A 16,472-nucleotide genomic window follows, 5' to 3' on the forward strand; every position below is an offset into this window, starting at 1 on the left:
CCGTGACCATGATGCCTCATACAAAAGAGCATTTTTGTTTACCTTGTTGAGAACTATAGGCTTTTTCATCTAAGTGTCCCACACCATGATTTCACCAAAGCTTTTTCTTTTTTCTTTTATTATTTGTTCAACCAGTCTAGGGAAGGAAATTAATCTGTGGGCAATTGTGTTCTTGGCTTAAAAGGACATTAGAAGAACTAAAGAAAATTGATAGAACATCTGTTAAGATGACACAAAGGGGGACATCTTAAAATATTTAGTTTGTGCACTAGGCAAATAAGAAGCCTCTGTTATAAATGTACTGAATGATTAATGGACCATTTCAAGACCAATTAAAAATCTCAACACAGAGACCTACAGGTAATCCAACTACACAGTTGCAAGGGACAAAAGACAAGCAGGTAGCAATTTCAGTGCAAACTGCCTGGTAAAAAGAAATTGTTAGCGTATTGTAGGATGAGAAATGAACAGCACCATAAACAGCAGAGTTTGGTTAGACGGATCCAGATGAAAAAACAGAAGTAGAAATAAAATGCAGGAAGGCAAAACACGGAAGACTAGAATGGTGTGAAATAAAGGAGCCTGTCAGAGTGTAAATGTTTGATTAGGTATCATGCTTCTAAAAACCAGACATTAGGTATAAAATGATGCAAGAAAAAAAACCCTAAATACTATTTCTTTGCAAGCATTTTTCAACCCTGACACATGGAAAGCCTAAAAGTAATGTTTGAGTCCTTTAAAAGTAATTTCCCCCAGGAGTTACCCAGGACTTCATGAAAAAAATTTCATCTCTACACCTTCTTAGAGTATAGAAAATGTTTTTCATGGTATTAACATTTCTAGGGGAAACACAATTCTTTCCTCAGACATTTGAATGGAAACAAGAAATTATTGATCTATAGCTACTTAAAGAGTGGGTGTTAGGCAAAAGCAATGTGGAAAACATTTACTGAATGCTGGAACCCCAGTATGGAGGAAGTGGTGTACCTTCCAGAGGGCCCATTGCACCAGCCCGAGCAGCCAGCACTTGCTGCACCAAAGTTGCCCCAACTCATGAGTTTTTGTTCCGTGTTCCCCAGGGTCTGGCTTTTTGATAGATAACATCTTACACAAATATGTTAAATAAAATAACTTCCTTTATAAATTTTTTTAACATTTATTTAGTTTTGAGAGAGACAGAGACAGAGTGCGAGCTGGGGAGGGGCAGAGAGAGAGGGAGACACAGAATCCAGAGCAGGCTCCAGGCTTTGAGCTGTTAGCATAGAGCCTGACTCGTGGCTGGAACCCATCAACTGTGAGCTCATGACCTGAGCCGAAGTCAGGCACTTAACCGACGGAGTCACCCAGGCGTCCCGTTTACCTAATTGATTTTAATGTTCATGGCTTTAGGAAGCCCTGAAAATGTGTTACTGTAAATTATTGTACTCTTGACAGCTGATAAAAAACAGTTTTGGATATAGGACTTTTGACATTATTTGAAGAAGACTTATATTGTGATGTTTACTACACCTCTAAGCCCACAAGGAGCACTGAATGCGTGTGTGCACACACGTGCGCCTGTACCCACACCCCAACTCACAACCACCACAACAGAAAGGGAGGGGCAGCCCAGGTTCATAACAAAAGCATAGCATGAAAACACAAGTTCTGTGCAGCAGGACTGCATGCCTGTGCATATAAACTATTTGTGGTGCTCAGAATAGTTTTATTACTGCTTTCGTTACACAGCCAGGCTCATAAGAGCCATCAGTGTATTCCTGAGCTATGCTGAGGAGACAAGTTTGGTAAGTGACTATGAACAGAGGGCACAGAATTTTCACATCCATATCTGAAGTGTCTTTTCTACATCCGTAAGGCATACTGAAGCACAAATATCTTTCGACAGTTCGCTGCCAGATGAATGACTTCATCTCTTTTGTTGCTAATGGTTGATTACAGCATGTGGATAAAGACTGAAGTAAAAATAAATGCAAGTTTTCATGTGAAGCAGATTAGTTTTGAAAATTCTATTATGTCAGAAACTAAATGGCAAATACAAAAATCTCTTCACTGATTTACATGACATTATTTTTTGAAGTTGAAAAATAATTTTCTGAGTGTGGCAGCAGGAACATTTCAATCATGACCTCCTGCTCCCATACCTTGTACAATTATGTTTGCTGTAGCTTGAACGGAGCCTTGATTATTGTCAGCGTGACAGGTAAATCGACCGTGATCCCGCAGGGTGACATTCTGTAAGTACAGTCCTCCAGAAGTGACCAGATGCCGGGACCCATCCAGGGCCTCTCCGCTACCCCTTGTCCAGGTGATATGGGGGTGTGGCTGGCCCATGGCCGTACATTCCAGAGTTGTGCTGGTGCCAATTAAAACCTCCGTGTCCTGAGGCTGGATTATAAAACTGGGCTTGGCTAAAGGAAAGAGGAAAACAAAACAAAACACAGCCAGTAGCAGTTAACATTTATTTATTCCATACTGTGGTTTTTAAATTTTTGTCACTTTCAAAATGACTTTATACTAAGACATTTTATACATACATTCAATTCTCAAATAATTAAACCTAAAATACCTGGATCTTTTTTTGAGAGAGAGAGAGAGAGAGAGAAAGCACGCATCTGCATCCATGTATATAAGTGGGGGAGGGGCAGAGGGAGACATTGAGAGAGAATCCCAAGCAGGCTCCATTTTTAGCATGGAGGGGGCTCAATCCCACGACCTGGAGATCATGGCCTAAGCTGAAATCAAGAGTCGGACACTTAACCAATGGAGCCACCCAGGTGTCCCTAAAATATCTGGATCTGAAATGTGGATTTGATATAAACATATACTTTGTTTAAAAGACTGCTTCCCTCCATGCTGTGATGTATCATTGCACATCCATTATTTTTATTTCAGGGGCTAACTGTTCAAGTGTTCCCATTGAAAAATATCCCCTTTTCAGACTATCTTGCAGTTAAGGGAACTTACTGCCAACAAGATGTAGACACGTGTCACTGGAAGAGTGCCCTTCTCAGATAAAGGAGTGGTTTAATTAGTCATTGCTCCTCCTCTGTTAGCTACCTGGCATTTGGGCATGACTCTTGGGTTCCAGGAGCCAACTTCATACCAACAGGTGACACTCATGAAGGGGAGAAAAAGGTCTATGTGCAAAGGACTGAAGAATAGAAAGATATCTTTGGAGCATTGGGGTAACGAGGCAGCTCTGTCCTGACTCCCTCACCGCTTGTCGCATATGAATAAACCACACATACACACACACACACACTGTGTGTGTGTTTAAGCCATAACTCATCAAGTTTTCTGACACCTTTAGCCAAACATAATACAATACTAAGTATTCTTGTAAATATGAAATTTGGCCTTCCACATAAGGTGTTCCACTCATTGATTCTTAAGAGCTTCATCTTTCCTAGAAATCTTAGGATTTACTAGGGTGTTAAATAAAGACTTACTTGGGTGTTAAAAATACCTAATTGTTGAGTCTAATTTGGGGGGGGCTTCTTAATTTCTTAGATAAATATACCAAGAAGAATAGAGTTAAATTTATTTAATCTAATTCAACAATCAAGATTTAATTTTAATAATACTGAATGCCTTAAGGTAGATAGGTAGATGAAATGTTCTAGATGTTGAAAAGATACAAAGACACACATCCTTGTAAGCTTATGCTTCAGCTATGAGAACAGAAGACAAGGCACATAGTCTGAAGAACAACATATGTTGGAAATCATTATATTACACTAAGGTGTAAAGGGCTATAGAAAAATGGAAAGAGCTATTATAATAATTTAGGTACAAAAGGTTTTTGAAGCGAATCAATGGCAGTGGAAATGTAAAGGAAGATAATCTGATACAACTTGGAACCAAATTTCTAGAGACTTGATGAAGAAAAGATAGCAGTGGAGGCTGAATCTGAAGTTTTAGGAGGATATTAGTATCAACAGTGATGGCGAATGTGAGATGAAGTGCAGGCAAAAGGGTCTGAGTGAGGTAAAAACTGACCTGTGAAAATGAGCAAGAAGGCAGCGGCAAGATCAATCTAAATCCCAGGAAAGATACCAGCAATAAAATCTTCGAGGTGTACAGAAATGATTCAAGTTCAATGTTTGGGAATTGCTTCAAAAGTCACAAAGAGTTCAGTGGAAGAGGAAGAAATGTGGTTAGGGCAAGCCAGCTGGAGGAAGGGTGGGTGTTGGAGGGTGTGGGGAACAGCACCGTTGAGGCAGGCTGAAGACTCTGGGAAAGAAGGAGAGGACCTTAGGAAAGGATCAGGAGAAAGTGGTGCCCAGAAGTCAAAGTAGAAGTACTCCCGTGTGCAGTCAGGCTTGACCTAGAGGGCAAAGTGGATGACGCTTTGGAAAAGGCTAGTGGGTGTGCTGATGAGAAATTACTGAAGAACTCTGTAGGGAATTCCCATATTCGGTCCATCGCTGACTCAAATGCACCATTTCTGATGGAGTAACTCTTAGCTCAGGGGCATCTTCTCTACTCCCTCTGTCACTGCCCCATCCAACGTCACTCCTCTTCTCTGCATCATCGCCACAGCCTGCCTGCCTCCACACCTCACTCCGTCCTCCTGCCTGGGCTCTGAACGGCAGCCTGGGAGATCTTTTTAAAAGGAACATCTAATTTTGATCACACTTAGAGTACAGTCAAGAATGATTCAACTCTGCCTTGCAGCCCATCAACTCTCACGGATTTCCCAATCCTGCATCTGTCTCCTCCAGGCATCTAGAACTTCCAAGTCTTGAATGTGTCCTGCTCTGTCTACTGCTGTTTCTACTAAGATGAGGTTCCAACCCTCTTTATCTGGCTTTTCCTACTTCTTGCTTGCAGTGTAGATGTCTCTGGTCCTGGAAAATCCTTTCTGGAATCAACACAGATCTCCAGTTGATTCCAAGTGCTCTTCCTCTGTCAGGGGTGTGCCGGAGCCTGCTCTAGAGGGCCGGTTATCAAGTTTTTTGACTTTTTGAAGATGGTTGTGAAACGTAGCCATTGTTAAAAATTAAATTACATGAACTACAACTAAATAAACCTCATGAATGTTGAAGATAAGTTCTGACACTTACCACTTGTAATTATTTCACATTTCACTATTATCTAGAGCTCTGAGATTATTTACATCTCTGTGTCTGCAGGGTAGAAATGCTATGCATACACATCTCTTCCCAGTGCCAAATTCAGTGTCATGTCAGTCACTGGCAAATGTTGCAAATCAGGGCTTCCCCCTCATCCCCAGAGCCAGTTCTTTAACATTTACCAGCACACAACTAACTCTCCTTTATCCTTCTATCCCCTTCCCTTACCTATCATAAAACTTATCATTTTGTTGAATTATGGCTAATCACGGAATCCATTGCCTAACAGACTATAGACTCAGGCCTGTGGAAATAGAGTCTCACTATTTCCATCATCTTTCTCAAAATGATATCACTACCAGTCTGCCACAGTTATTGTGTCTGGTTTATATAAGCCACTGAAATTACGGCAAAGCAAAGCTCACAGAAAGTTAAAGGAGTGTTGGTTGTCAACTACACAATCTTCAATACCAAGCTCAGTAGGCATTCAGTAAATATTTGGTGTGTTAGAAATGATGATAGTCCTGCCTCGGGACGGCTGACTCCCTCTGTCTAAGGATGCTGCGTCATCTTCTGAGGAAGCTAGACAGGTAACCAAGAGGAGAATGACAGTCTTAGCACAGACCTGTGGTGACTAGGAAAGAACAGAATGGAGGCAGGACATTTAAAAAAAATTTCAAGAGAAAAAACAGTTTCTGTAAAAGGTTAGAAAGTGATCAACGATGGCAATAGTTTCACTCTTAAGCATTCCATACTTTATTTATTTATTTTTTAAAAGTTTATTTATTTGAGAGAGACAAAAGTAGCGTGAATAGGGGAGGGACAGAGAGAGAGGGAGACAGAGAATCGCAAGCAGGCTCCACTGTCAGCACAGAGCCCAATATGGTGCTTGAAGCCAGGAAACTGTGAGGTCATGACCTGAGCTGACCAGAACCAAGAGTAGGACGCTTAACTGACTGAGCCGCCCAGATGCCCCCAGCATTCCATACTTTAAAGAAGCAATGTAAGTCACGTTCTAGTGCAAATAACTGACAGAGAACTGATGCATTTACATTAAGTTCAATAGGGAAAAAAGCCGTACCTGGAGGGCTGGAGTATCTGAGCATGGCATTCTGGGTCTTGACTTCCCCAGCTGAGTTTCTGGCCATGCACTGATATGCACCTTGGTCTGACTCGCGAGTGTTTCGGATCATGAGTGTCCCATCGTCAAACAAGTTAAGTCGAGAATCATCTTCCAAATCCAATGAATGGCTGGAAATGCACGTTTTCACATACATGTTATTTAACCCCAATCATATTTAAAACACTTAATAAGATGGAAAATATAGGAACTTATAAATATGGTTCATGTATATTGACTTGTTAATTTTTAAAATTATCTTAGTAAGTGCTTGCTTCGGCAGCACATATACTAAAATTATCTTAGTAATCCAAAAGATTTTAATTTACATCCTAGTTGCCCCTTCCCATTTCTGAGATTGTATTGTAAACACAGGTTTTGAGTTAAGACACAATAGAAAGGAAGGAGGTCTTAATGTCCTGCTTTCCAAGTTGGCATGATTAAATTCATGCCATCTATGAATTCAACACTAAAGCCATCTATCCAAATGAAAGATATTTCTGCACATTGTTATACCTCTGAATTCCTATTTAAAAAAAAAGAGGAATCATCACATGATCATATGTAAGTTTTGCACTTCTTTTCTGTGAGTCATTCAGTAAGCATTCACATTTTGTGAAAGAGTAGGAAGATATTCGTATTGAAGACAACATAGCTCAAAGCCATGGAAAATTACACAACACGGCATTAAATAAGCATAACCCATTCAGCCAGTCATTGGATGTTAGGCTCTCTTAACTGAATTGGACCATTTTGGAAATACTAGGAAAATGCCATTTGTCCATTTAAATGGTAGATCCATTGAGTATAGTAGGGAAGACTATCACCCAGAAGGTTCAGAGATCAATAATATGGTGTTTTGGGTTATCTCTAGCAGTAAATGCAAAGCTACGGACACATAAACATATGTTGGAAGTTTGTACAGAAGGTTTTGTCTCATCATGGTAGTTTTTCCTTTTTAAAAATCCTTCATGATCATGTCTGAGGAGGAATAGATGTTCATATGAGTATGCTTAGCACTGTAAATGTATTAAACCTAAAATGCTCCCTCCCACACATTCATCACTCAATAAGCATTTATTAAATACTTACTATATGTCATCTGTCAATAACACCCTTTAGAGAGGAAAGAGTCCATTGAGGGGATCTCATTTCTCTTTTTAATTTGTTTTACAAAGTGAACAGCTTCCAAGTTTGTCTACTAATTTAAATATGTGCCATCATTGAAGGATAATAACTCACCTTATTTTCATATACATAAAAACTAAAGAGATGGATGTTAAAGAGATGGATAAATATCCCTGTTCAGCAGTTTCTGTCACAAAGGATAAAAAGCCACACAATAGCCATATTTCACATTCATTTTTTTAGAGTGGGAGCACAGGAGAAGACACTTCAGACAGACACAGTCTGTTCTTCACCCACTGAAAAGCCTAATTTTAAGAAAAACTACCAGTTACTAGGGTGCCTGGGTAGTGCAGTCAGTTAAACATCTGACTCAGTTTTGGCTCAGGTCATGATCTAGCGGTTTGTGAGTTTGAGTCCTGTGTCACCCTCTGTCCTGACAGCTTGGAGCCTAGAACCTGCTTCAGATTCTGTCTCCCTGTCTTTCTGCCCCTCCCCTGCTTGCACTCTATCTTTTTTTCTCTCTCTCAAAAACAAACATTAAAAAAAGAATTTTTAAAAACAAAATAAGTAACCTTATTTTTTTAAAGGAAAAAGAAAAACTACCAGTTAGTGAGAACTTCAAGTTGCTATTTTTGAAGATATTCACTTTAGGAAAAACGACAGTGCTTCTGAATGGTCAGCCATGCAAGGTGTAGGCAAGGAAATTAGATGATGGATAGTCCTGTAAATACAAACTACCACGACTACCCAGTGTAACATGCAGTGGACATCATAAAGCACATTTTCTTTCAGTGCACAAATTCCAAAGTCTCATTTAGTATTAAAGCTGATTATTTTAAACACAATTCTAAAATCATCTAACCTTCAACCCAATTAAGATTACTTGCAAAAGGGGTGCTTGGGTGGCTCAGTCAGTTATGCATCCGACTCCTGATTTCAGCTCAGGTCATGATCTCATGGTTCATGAGATTGAGCTCCACATCCAGCTCTGTGCAGACATCTCTCTCTCCCTCTCTCTCTGCCCCTTCCCACTGGTACATGCTTTCTTTCTCAAAATAAATAAACTTAAAAAAAAAAAAAGACGACTCCCAAAGAAACACACCAGCAATAATGGAATTGCATCTTTTCCAAAGATGATTTAGTTTCTTTAAAATTTGTTCTTGGAGCTTCCAAGCTGGTAAACACAGAGATTTGGGGAGTGTCATGCTCAGAAAGCATAGAAGGTCTGCACCCCTTCCCAACTTTGCCCTTTGTGTCTCTTCCATCTGGCTGTTCCTGAGTCGTATCCTTTTATAATGAACTAAAATTTTACCCTTCCCAAATCCTTGGAATGATACGACAGAGTCTCTTCCTTCATGGAGGTAGAATCTTGTAAAATGACAGACTAGTAAAAACACAGCATTTGCCTCAGCCTCCCTGTGATGGAAAATTTGGACAAAAGGAAATGGAGGAGGAGATGGAAGTGAAAGAGATGGAGGAGGAGAAGGGGGAAAAAATAGTAAAAATAGTTGTACACACATATTACACACAGAGAAATAAAGCAAATGTGGCAAAAAATCTTTTGCTCTAAAACTGAATCCTAAAATATCAAAGTTACCAAATGTGTACATGATATCTGTCTTCCGGCTAGACAATGCAACAGAATTCATCAATTTTCATGCTTTAAAATGGTATAAAAGCAACAGCAGCACATCTAACCCATGACTTTACAATGCACAGATCCCTTTCCCTGGTTGTTTTTCTGTTTGCTCCTATCTCCTTGGTTATGTTGATAAAATTGTTTGCTCGTGAATCATGATGTTCCTTCAAAACTTCAAAGCAGGTCTTCAGTTTTCAATATATGTATCACATTGTCAACTTGATGCAAACCAAGTAGCAATCATATGTAAAATCACAAAGATTTGCACAAATAGAATTTTCTTAGATTTTTGTTTTCCTTGAAAATGTGCCAGTAAATACATTTGATTTATTAAAGGCAATTCATTGCAATAAGCATTTATAAAGTGCTTTTTAAGAACTAGGCTCTGTGGCCAGGTACCAGAAATATGAAGATGAAAAAGTTATCATCCATGCTCCCCAGTTTAAAATATCTTCAAAAGCACAGCTGGTTTAGAAACCTCTTAGGTAATATGACCATCTTGCTCAACATCTTCTAGCAGCACTCAAAGATTATAGATGAAAAGCCAAAGGCATTAGCCTTCCAGTTATTTTTTAATATTTTTCTATCACTCTCATGGGCAAAACCTTCATTCCAACAATTATGATCTGTCCTCTTTCCTGAATCCAATCACAATGATTTCCATCCTCTGCCTTTATTCATTCTTTCTCCAGCTGGAATGCATTCCCTCCTCTTTGGATTCAATGAATCATTTACTAATAATTTATTTCAATTGTTATTTATAGGTTCTGTTAATCACTTTACCCTCTTCCTGAGAAGCTTAAAGAATCTCTAAACTTACATCAAAAATGGTTCTTACATCCAAGTGAATTGTTGCCTTATCACTGTGACCTAATGATATGTAATTATGAATGATATGCAATTATATTTTTTTCTTGAAATTTACTTTGGTTGATATTAATATTGATATAGCATCTTTATTTTGATTAGCACAACATTGCTGCTATATGCTTACTCATCCAGCTTCCATCTCACAGTATCATGTTTTAAATAAACATAAATACACATAGCTGATTGTCTTAATCCAATCTTATGTGCTTCCAAAGGCTATTCAATCTGTACATTTATTGTTTTTACTAATGTATTTAAACTTACTTCTGATGAGATATTTTGTTCATTTTCTCTTTCCTTTGCCTTTCCTTTATCTTAATTCTATCCCTTTTGTTGACTGGTCCAGTTTTTTTAAATCACTCTTTCCCATCTCTTAGTATGAATGGTTGTAGTCTCTTCCTGTTTCTTAGTATTTTACCATAATTTTTACCAAGCCTTCTTGACTTCTCCAACTCCAAAGTTAATATTATTCTATACCTCAAAAATGAGCCATGGAAAATGATTTAATTATGTCCTCCTTACAATATTTTTGTTGATATCATCTAATACTTTACTTCTCTCTTACTTTAAAGTTGGTCAATAGTTTATTTAACAATGTCAGTTTATTCATATTTAGCAACATGTTTAAAAATACATTGCTTTTACCTTTGCTTCTTGCATATCACATCTCTCTAATTTGTATTACTTTTAGCAAATATCCCCTGGTAAGGCTCAACTCTTTGCAAATGTCTTTATTTTACTTGTCAGATAATTTAGCTGAATATAAAACAGAAGGAAACTAGATTTTTTCCCCCTTTAATCATTTCAATATATGCTATTGCCTTCTAGCCACATACAGTTAACTGTCATTGTAATTGTTATGCATTTGAAGGTAATCCTCAAATTATCTTGGAATCAAAGATTTTATCTCTCTCAACTTTCTGATTGATATTCACCAGGTATAGATTTATTTTTTTAAACCCAGGTAGGGAAGAAATACAATTCTTAATCTGAAATCTCATGACTTTTTTTTCATTTCTGAAATAGTCCTCATCCTTCTCTAAACATTGACTCCAGCTCTGTATTTCTAACCTATCTTTCTGAAACTCCTACTAGATATGTCCTGGACCTTTGAATTATAGTTTCTATGTGTTGTAACCATCCTGGAAGGTAATTTACTCCAACAAACATACCTTCTAATTCTCTAATTCTACCTTTGTTTGTGTCTAATCAGTTCCTAACACATTGCTCTTATGGACCTTAAAGTCCGGATAGAGGACTTTAGGGGAAGGAAAAAAAAGAGAGTCTTATGAAGGGACACCTGGGTAGCTTCTAATGAATTGGCGGTATTTTTTTCATAGCTTAGTTTATGTGAAACAAATGTTTGTTTCAAATTATCTGCTGCACTAGACTTTATGTTTCATACACTTTTAGTCTATATATTATCTTTTTATATAAAAAAATACTCAATGACAGGGGCGCCTGGGTGGCTTAGTCGGTTAAGCGTCCGACTTTCGCTTGGGTCATGATCTTGCGGTTCGTGGGTTCGAGCCCCGCGTCGGGCTGTGTGCTGACTGCCAGCTCAGAGCCTGGAGCCTGTTTCAGTCTGTGACTCCCTCTCTCTCTGCCCCTCCCCTGCTCACGCTGTCTCTCTCTCTCTCTCTCCTAGAAATAAAACATTTAAAAAATAAATAAATAAAAATTTAAAAAAAATACTCAATGACAAATAACTGGTAAGTTAAGACCTTTGATGTTAAGTATTTCTTGGTATAAACTCTTCCCTTTCATCTCTATTTTTCTTCTGTGCAAAATGGTTAATATTATAACAAATTTCTGCCTATACTTTACCTTTCTTTCATTTTAGTCCTTCTTTTCCAATTTTCTTTGTTTCCTTTTAAATGCATCTTAGTTTCTCTAGTCACCATACTTAAAACCCTTATGTCATACATTCCATCAGGCATTATGATTTTTCATTTGTCCCTTTCTAAATACTATTTCAGTACCTTTATAACCTTGAACACATAATGACTGAATTTAAACTGTAAGAAGGCAAAGCAAGCAGTTTAAAGACATTACAAGTAGCAATTTCTATCTCTCAAGTACCCTTGAACAATCTCCAGATGGATATAAATTGAAGTCTTCTATCAATTGAATCTTTCTCCTGGGCCAGATTCCAGATTTAATAGTATTCATAATTGCTTTCTTTCCAAGCTATTTTTAACCTATACTTATTAGTTTTCTGCAAGAATTAAAAACACATTTTACAAACATGTGTAGGTTTCTTAGTAGAATTACAAATTCAAATTATATACAAAAATGATACATTTTAATATCAGAATATTTTGTGAAGAAAATCATAAAAATATAGCATTGATTACACACATGACAGAAAGCAATCAATGAAATTTTGTGCAAACATGGGAAAGACACATGCAAAGCGTGCTAGTTACCACTAATGTAAATGATGATAATATAATTATCCAAGTACTGTGATTGAATTGTACCAAGTATGTATTTCATTCTATGTATCTATCTCATATCACTTCCCCACTCTTTCTTTAGACATTTTATTTTTTAAAGTTCGTTATTGCTATTTAATTTTATATTCAGACTTTTATATTGATACCATGTTTTATCAAATAGTGCAATGAGAACAGAAATAACTAGTATTTTAAATAATCTTGCTTATCCTTTATTGCCAATTCACTTACACATTATAATGATTTATTATATGAAATTTGCAACATCAATGTAAAATGTTAGTTTGAAACTAAAATAATTAAGATGAGGTTATATCTAATTATGTTCATATTTTAAAACACTCTAGTTTAGTTAGTATTATTCCAATATTTCCTTCTAGAAATAATACAAAATTCCTTGAGTCACTTTCACAATCATTAATGCCTGGCAATAAACAATTTTAAGAAGTCCCCCAGATAATTTGGGTGAGTCAAAAGATGAATGCTAAGAGACATTTTTATCTCCAAGAAATTTGATAATTTTGGAAATTTCATCTCTAGATAAACTGGTTGAGGCAAGATAAATGGATTAATGAAATTGGAAAGAGAATACAACACATGTCCGCGCTTAATATTTACTTGTTATGTATCCAAATAATCTTCGGTTTGGGGTTTCCTTCCGCCCGGCAAGTGAAATAGACAGTATTTCCTGATGTTACCTCCACATCCTGGGGCTCAAAAGTAATTCGTGGACTCTCTGTAACAAATGAATTATTGGTGTGTTTTTAAAGATACAAAATTATAGTATTCTAAGATTGAGAATATTTAATATCCCTCTACATTAAAGTTTTATAGACTGTATTGCAGTTACCTAGTAATATACCAGTTTAGACATTAAACATATATTTAACAAAACTTCAGAAATTTGAAAGATTCAGTGCATAAAGGAATCTCTAATGAAGTAAATTAAATAAATTTCCCTGTGCTTTTATTTTTAGTAGTTCAATACGACCATATTTATGGAAGAAGTTTGATTTTATGGGGCAATATTTTAAGCCAAATACTTCAACTGAGCTTGAAATTTGCAGGCACTCTTCCTAGACAATTAGCCATCTAACTGTCCACTTTATATAATTTATAAGAATTTGTATGTCTAGACCTCAAACCTGGTTTAGCAAAATTACTCATTAATATAAATGAATGTTTCCATTCTCAAATAATAATTAGAGGTCAAACATGGAAACATTTAAATAATTTTAATAAGGAAGTTGAGTGATTGAGTTTTTAATGAATCAAATAATATTATTGAATTTAAATTATAGAGAACAATGTTAGAAAAGGAATTTCACTTTTCTATAGTGATTTTAACATGATTTTTTCTAAATCTTTCTAAATGATAAAACTCTTTTTATAAATGCATGACTTGAGATTTTCAATCACTAACAAATAACCAGATCTAATATGTCTGTGAAATGTTATATAGGTCTCAACCTTAACCACTTCATCAAAAGTCCATATGATCAACACTTGGCCTTAACCTGTCTGGAATAGTAGTTTGATTCCTTTATACATTTATTTTTTTAAAAATTGAACATTATAGTGTGTCAGGCCCAATGCTAAGACCACTGATGAAATAGTGAGCAAAACAAAATTTCTGTATGTATTGGGTTATCATTTCACTGAAACAACTGAAATTAAATGAACACAAAAATGTGTAACAATATACTGTGATAAGTGCTAAGAAAAATAAATGGCAATTTGACAGATTATAAAAAGGAACTTGACTCAGTGTGTGTGTGGTAGGGAGAAGGTGGGTAATGAGCAAGATTAAACAAAGCCTTTCCAAGTAATTCATATTTAAGAAAAGGCCTTTATAAGAAGATGTGTAAAAAGAATGTTATAGACAGAGTAAAAAGAAGGTGGACAGTTCTTGAAATGGAAAAAGGCTTAAGAACTTCTACTAACTGCAAGAACATCATGATGGGTAAACATCACTGAGCAAACGGACAGGAAGAATGAATCAAAGTTACACAGAGGAGCCAGGGGATTCAACACAGAGGAAGCATGACTTGTTAAGGATTTCACATTTCATTTTAAGGTGTGGGCAGCTATAAAAGAGTCAGAACAAAAGAAGTACATAATCAGATACCTGTTTTTAAAGATCTCCCCTTAAATAATAGATTGGAGAGGGAGGAAAATGAAAGCCAGGACAGTGGTTAAGACGTATTGTAAGTTTCCAGGCAAACTGGACTACAACATAAACTTGAAGTTGGTAGTAAAGATGGAAAGCACAGACAAATGTGGGATTTATTTGGAAATAAAGACCAAGTTACATTTCTTCTCAATCTGGATGGAATGAAATCATATTGATATAATTTTCCAAATAACCTGCTTAGAGAAATTCAAAAATTGGCCACCGGTGAATGGGCTTTAGAAAGAAAATTTTTGCTATAAGCTATCATGTGAGTAAATTTCCAAGGAGCCCAATTATCACACTCATGCACATGTATGTATGTTCATTCATTTATTCATGTCTAAAGCTATATATAAATATGGATTAGATAGATATATGGGTAAATATTCTTTTATTTATATTAAAAGCTTAAAGTGAGAACCAAATAATGTTCTAAGAAGCTATACTTGGATCTTCAATTAAAGCCTGATAGCCTTATTAAAGCTGTCAGAATTTTTAACTATATTTAACAAATCCAAAGCTTGCATTAATATTGTGAATATTAATAATTATTTCATCAAAAGTTGAAAAACCTCAATTATTAATCATTAGCACTTAAGTGATAACTGAGGTATAAGTGGAAACTGTAATGCTGGTCAGTGTTTTTCAACAATGAAAAATAGTTTTCCTCAATATGTCTCCTTTGAAATTTGAAAGTTGGATTAAATGATCCTCAAGGACATTCCCAGCTCTGTTTATGATGATAAAAACTCCCTTAAATAAAGATGCAGATAATGAAAAGAAAATTAACCACACTCTTAACTGACCCCCTTAGTAGCATTTTTTGATATTATGATCTTCTAAATGCAATATTGTGTAACAAACCTTTATAGAAAAAGGCAAACAAAAGACAACTCCATTTTCCACCCACAGCGAAAATTACGTACCACAGTTGAATTCCTCTACTGTTACGGAAGCAATGGAGCGTCCCTGGAGCCTTCTGGGATATTGACATGTGGCAGCAGCCTGAGTTTGGCCATTTCGGGCATAGCCTCGCATAAGTTCCCCCAGCCACATTAAATCACAGTCACAAACTAGAGCATTGGAATCCAGACGCCTAGGCATGCAGGCAAGAATTACAACTGTTGAGTGACTATTAATTTTTTTTTTTTTGCACCTTCTGAATTCACAGACTAAAACACACTCTTACCTGTAAGCTTACCTTAATGACTGTAGGATAAACTGAACACTTACTTATCTTGGAGAAGACTAAGAATTAAAACTGTACGTAGTGAAATGTTACAGATCTTTGAAATGTTAAGAACAGAGAATTTATACTTGGTGAGTTTTTTTTTTAACCTTTTCATAGAGGTGACTTAAAAGAAAGAATAGAGAGGCTTTAATACCCAAAGGAAGCCTATAAATGTGCCGTGTCTGATTTGTGTAACTGTCTCACATGACTGGCTCTTTTCTCCTGTAAACCACCTTGACGTCACTACAGATAGGGCTGTGTTCCCCTGTGTGTTCAATTTTCCCTAAAGGATAGAGGCAGGACTTTTAAAATTTTCTTTCTTTGTGTGCTAAAAGGCCTGGCTTTCACTGGAAATGATGCCACTTTACAAAGGTCCACATCTAGGAGTGTCTCTTTGCAGATTGATGGCTAGACCCTTCACATTTTTTTTGGTGGTATTTCCTAATCTAAGCCTACAAGTTCTTCACTTTTGCGAAGTTTTACAATGCTTTCCAAATACTTTCCTGCACATTTTTTTCCTCATGAAATAAAATTGATAGATAACCAAAGAGATTGATTGTATATACCTCCATTCTTGCCAAAAGATGTATAGCAAAAACGACATGGAAGTGATAAATTATCTCTTCCATCCATCCCAAGGGTTAAAGGGCAGCATTAGTTAAATGAGATCCACAAGTCTGTCTATCGCGGTAATGAGATCACACTCCGCACAAGGGAATTCCAGGGATGAAACAATAATATGAATATATTTATGATGGGTAGTGGGGTGATACTGTC

At 36.5% G+C, this 16,472-nt stretch overlaps 1 protein-coding gene across 1 annotated transcript in view; it reads right to left on the minus strand.

The window, feature by feature from the left end:
• The window catches only part of PXDNL (peroxidasin like), a 430,252-nt gene that overhangs the window by 107,793 nt on the left and 305,987 nt on the right, over positions 1–16,472 (minus strand). The window contains exons 7-10 of the mRNA XM_077757094.1: positions 15,391–15,560; positions 12,910–13,027; positions 6,157–6,326; positions 2,142–2,408 (exon numbers count right to left, since the gene is read on the minus strand). Coding sequence (XP_077613220.1) covers positions 2,142–2,408; positions 6,157–6,326; positions 12,910–13,027; positions 15,391–15,560 — 725 coding nt within the window. The remainder of the gene's footprint in view (positions 1–2,141; positions 2,409–6,156; positions 6,327–12,909; positions 13,028–15,390; positions 15,561–16,472) is intronic.

The sequence above is a fragment of the Crocuta crocuta genome, unplaced genomic scaffold (genome assembly GCF_008692635.1).
Source record: "Crocuta crocuta isolate KB4526 unplaced genomic scaffold, BGI_CrCroc_1.0 scaffold465, whole genome shotgun sequence".
Taxonomy (NCBI): Eukaryota; Metazoa; Chordata; class Mammalia; order Carnivora; family Hyaenidae; genus Crocuta; species Crocuta crocuta.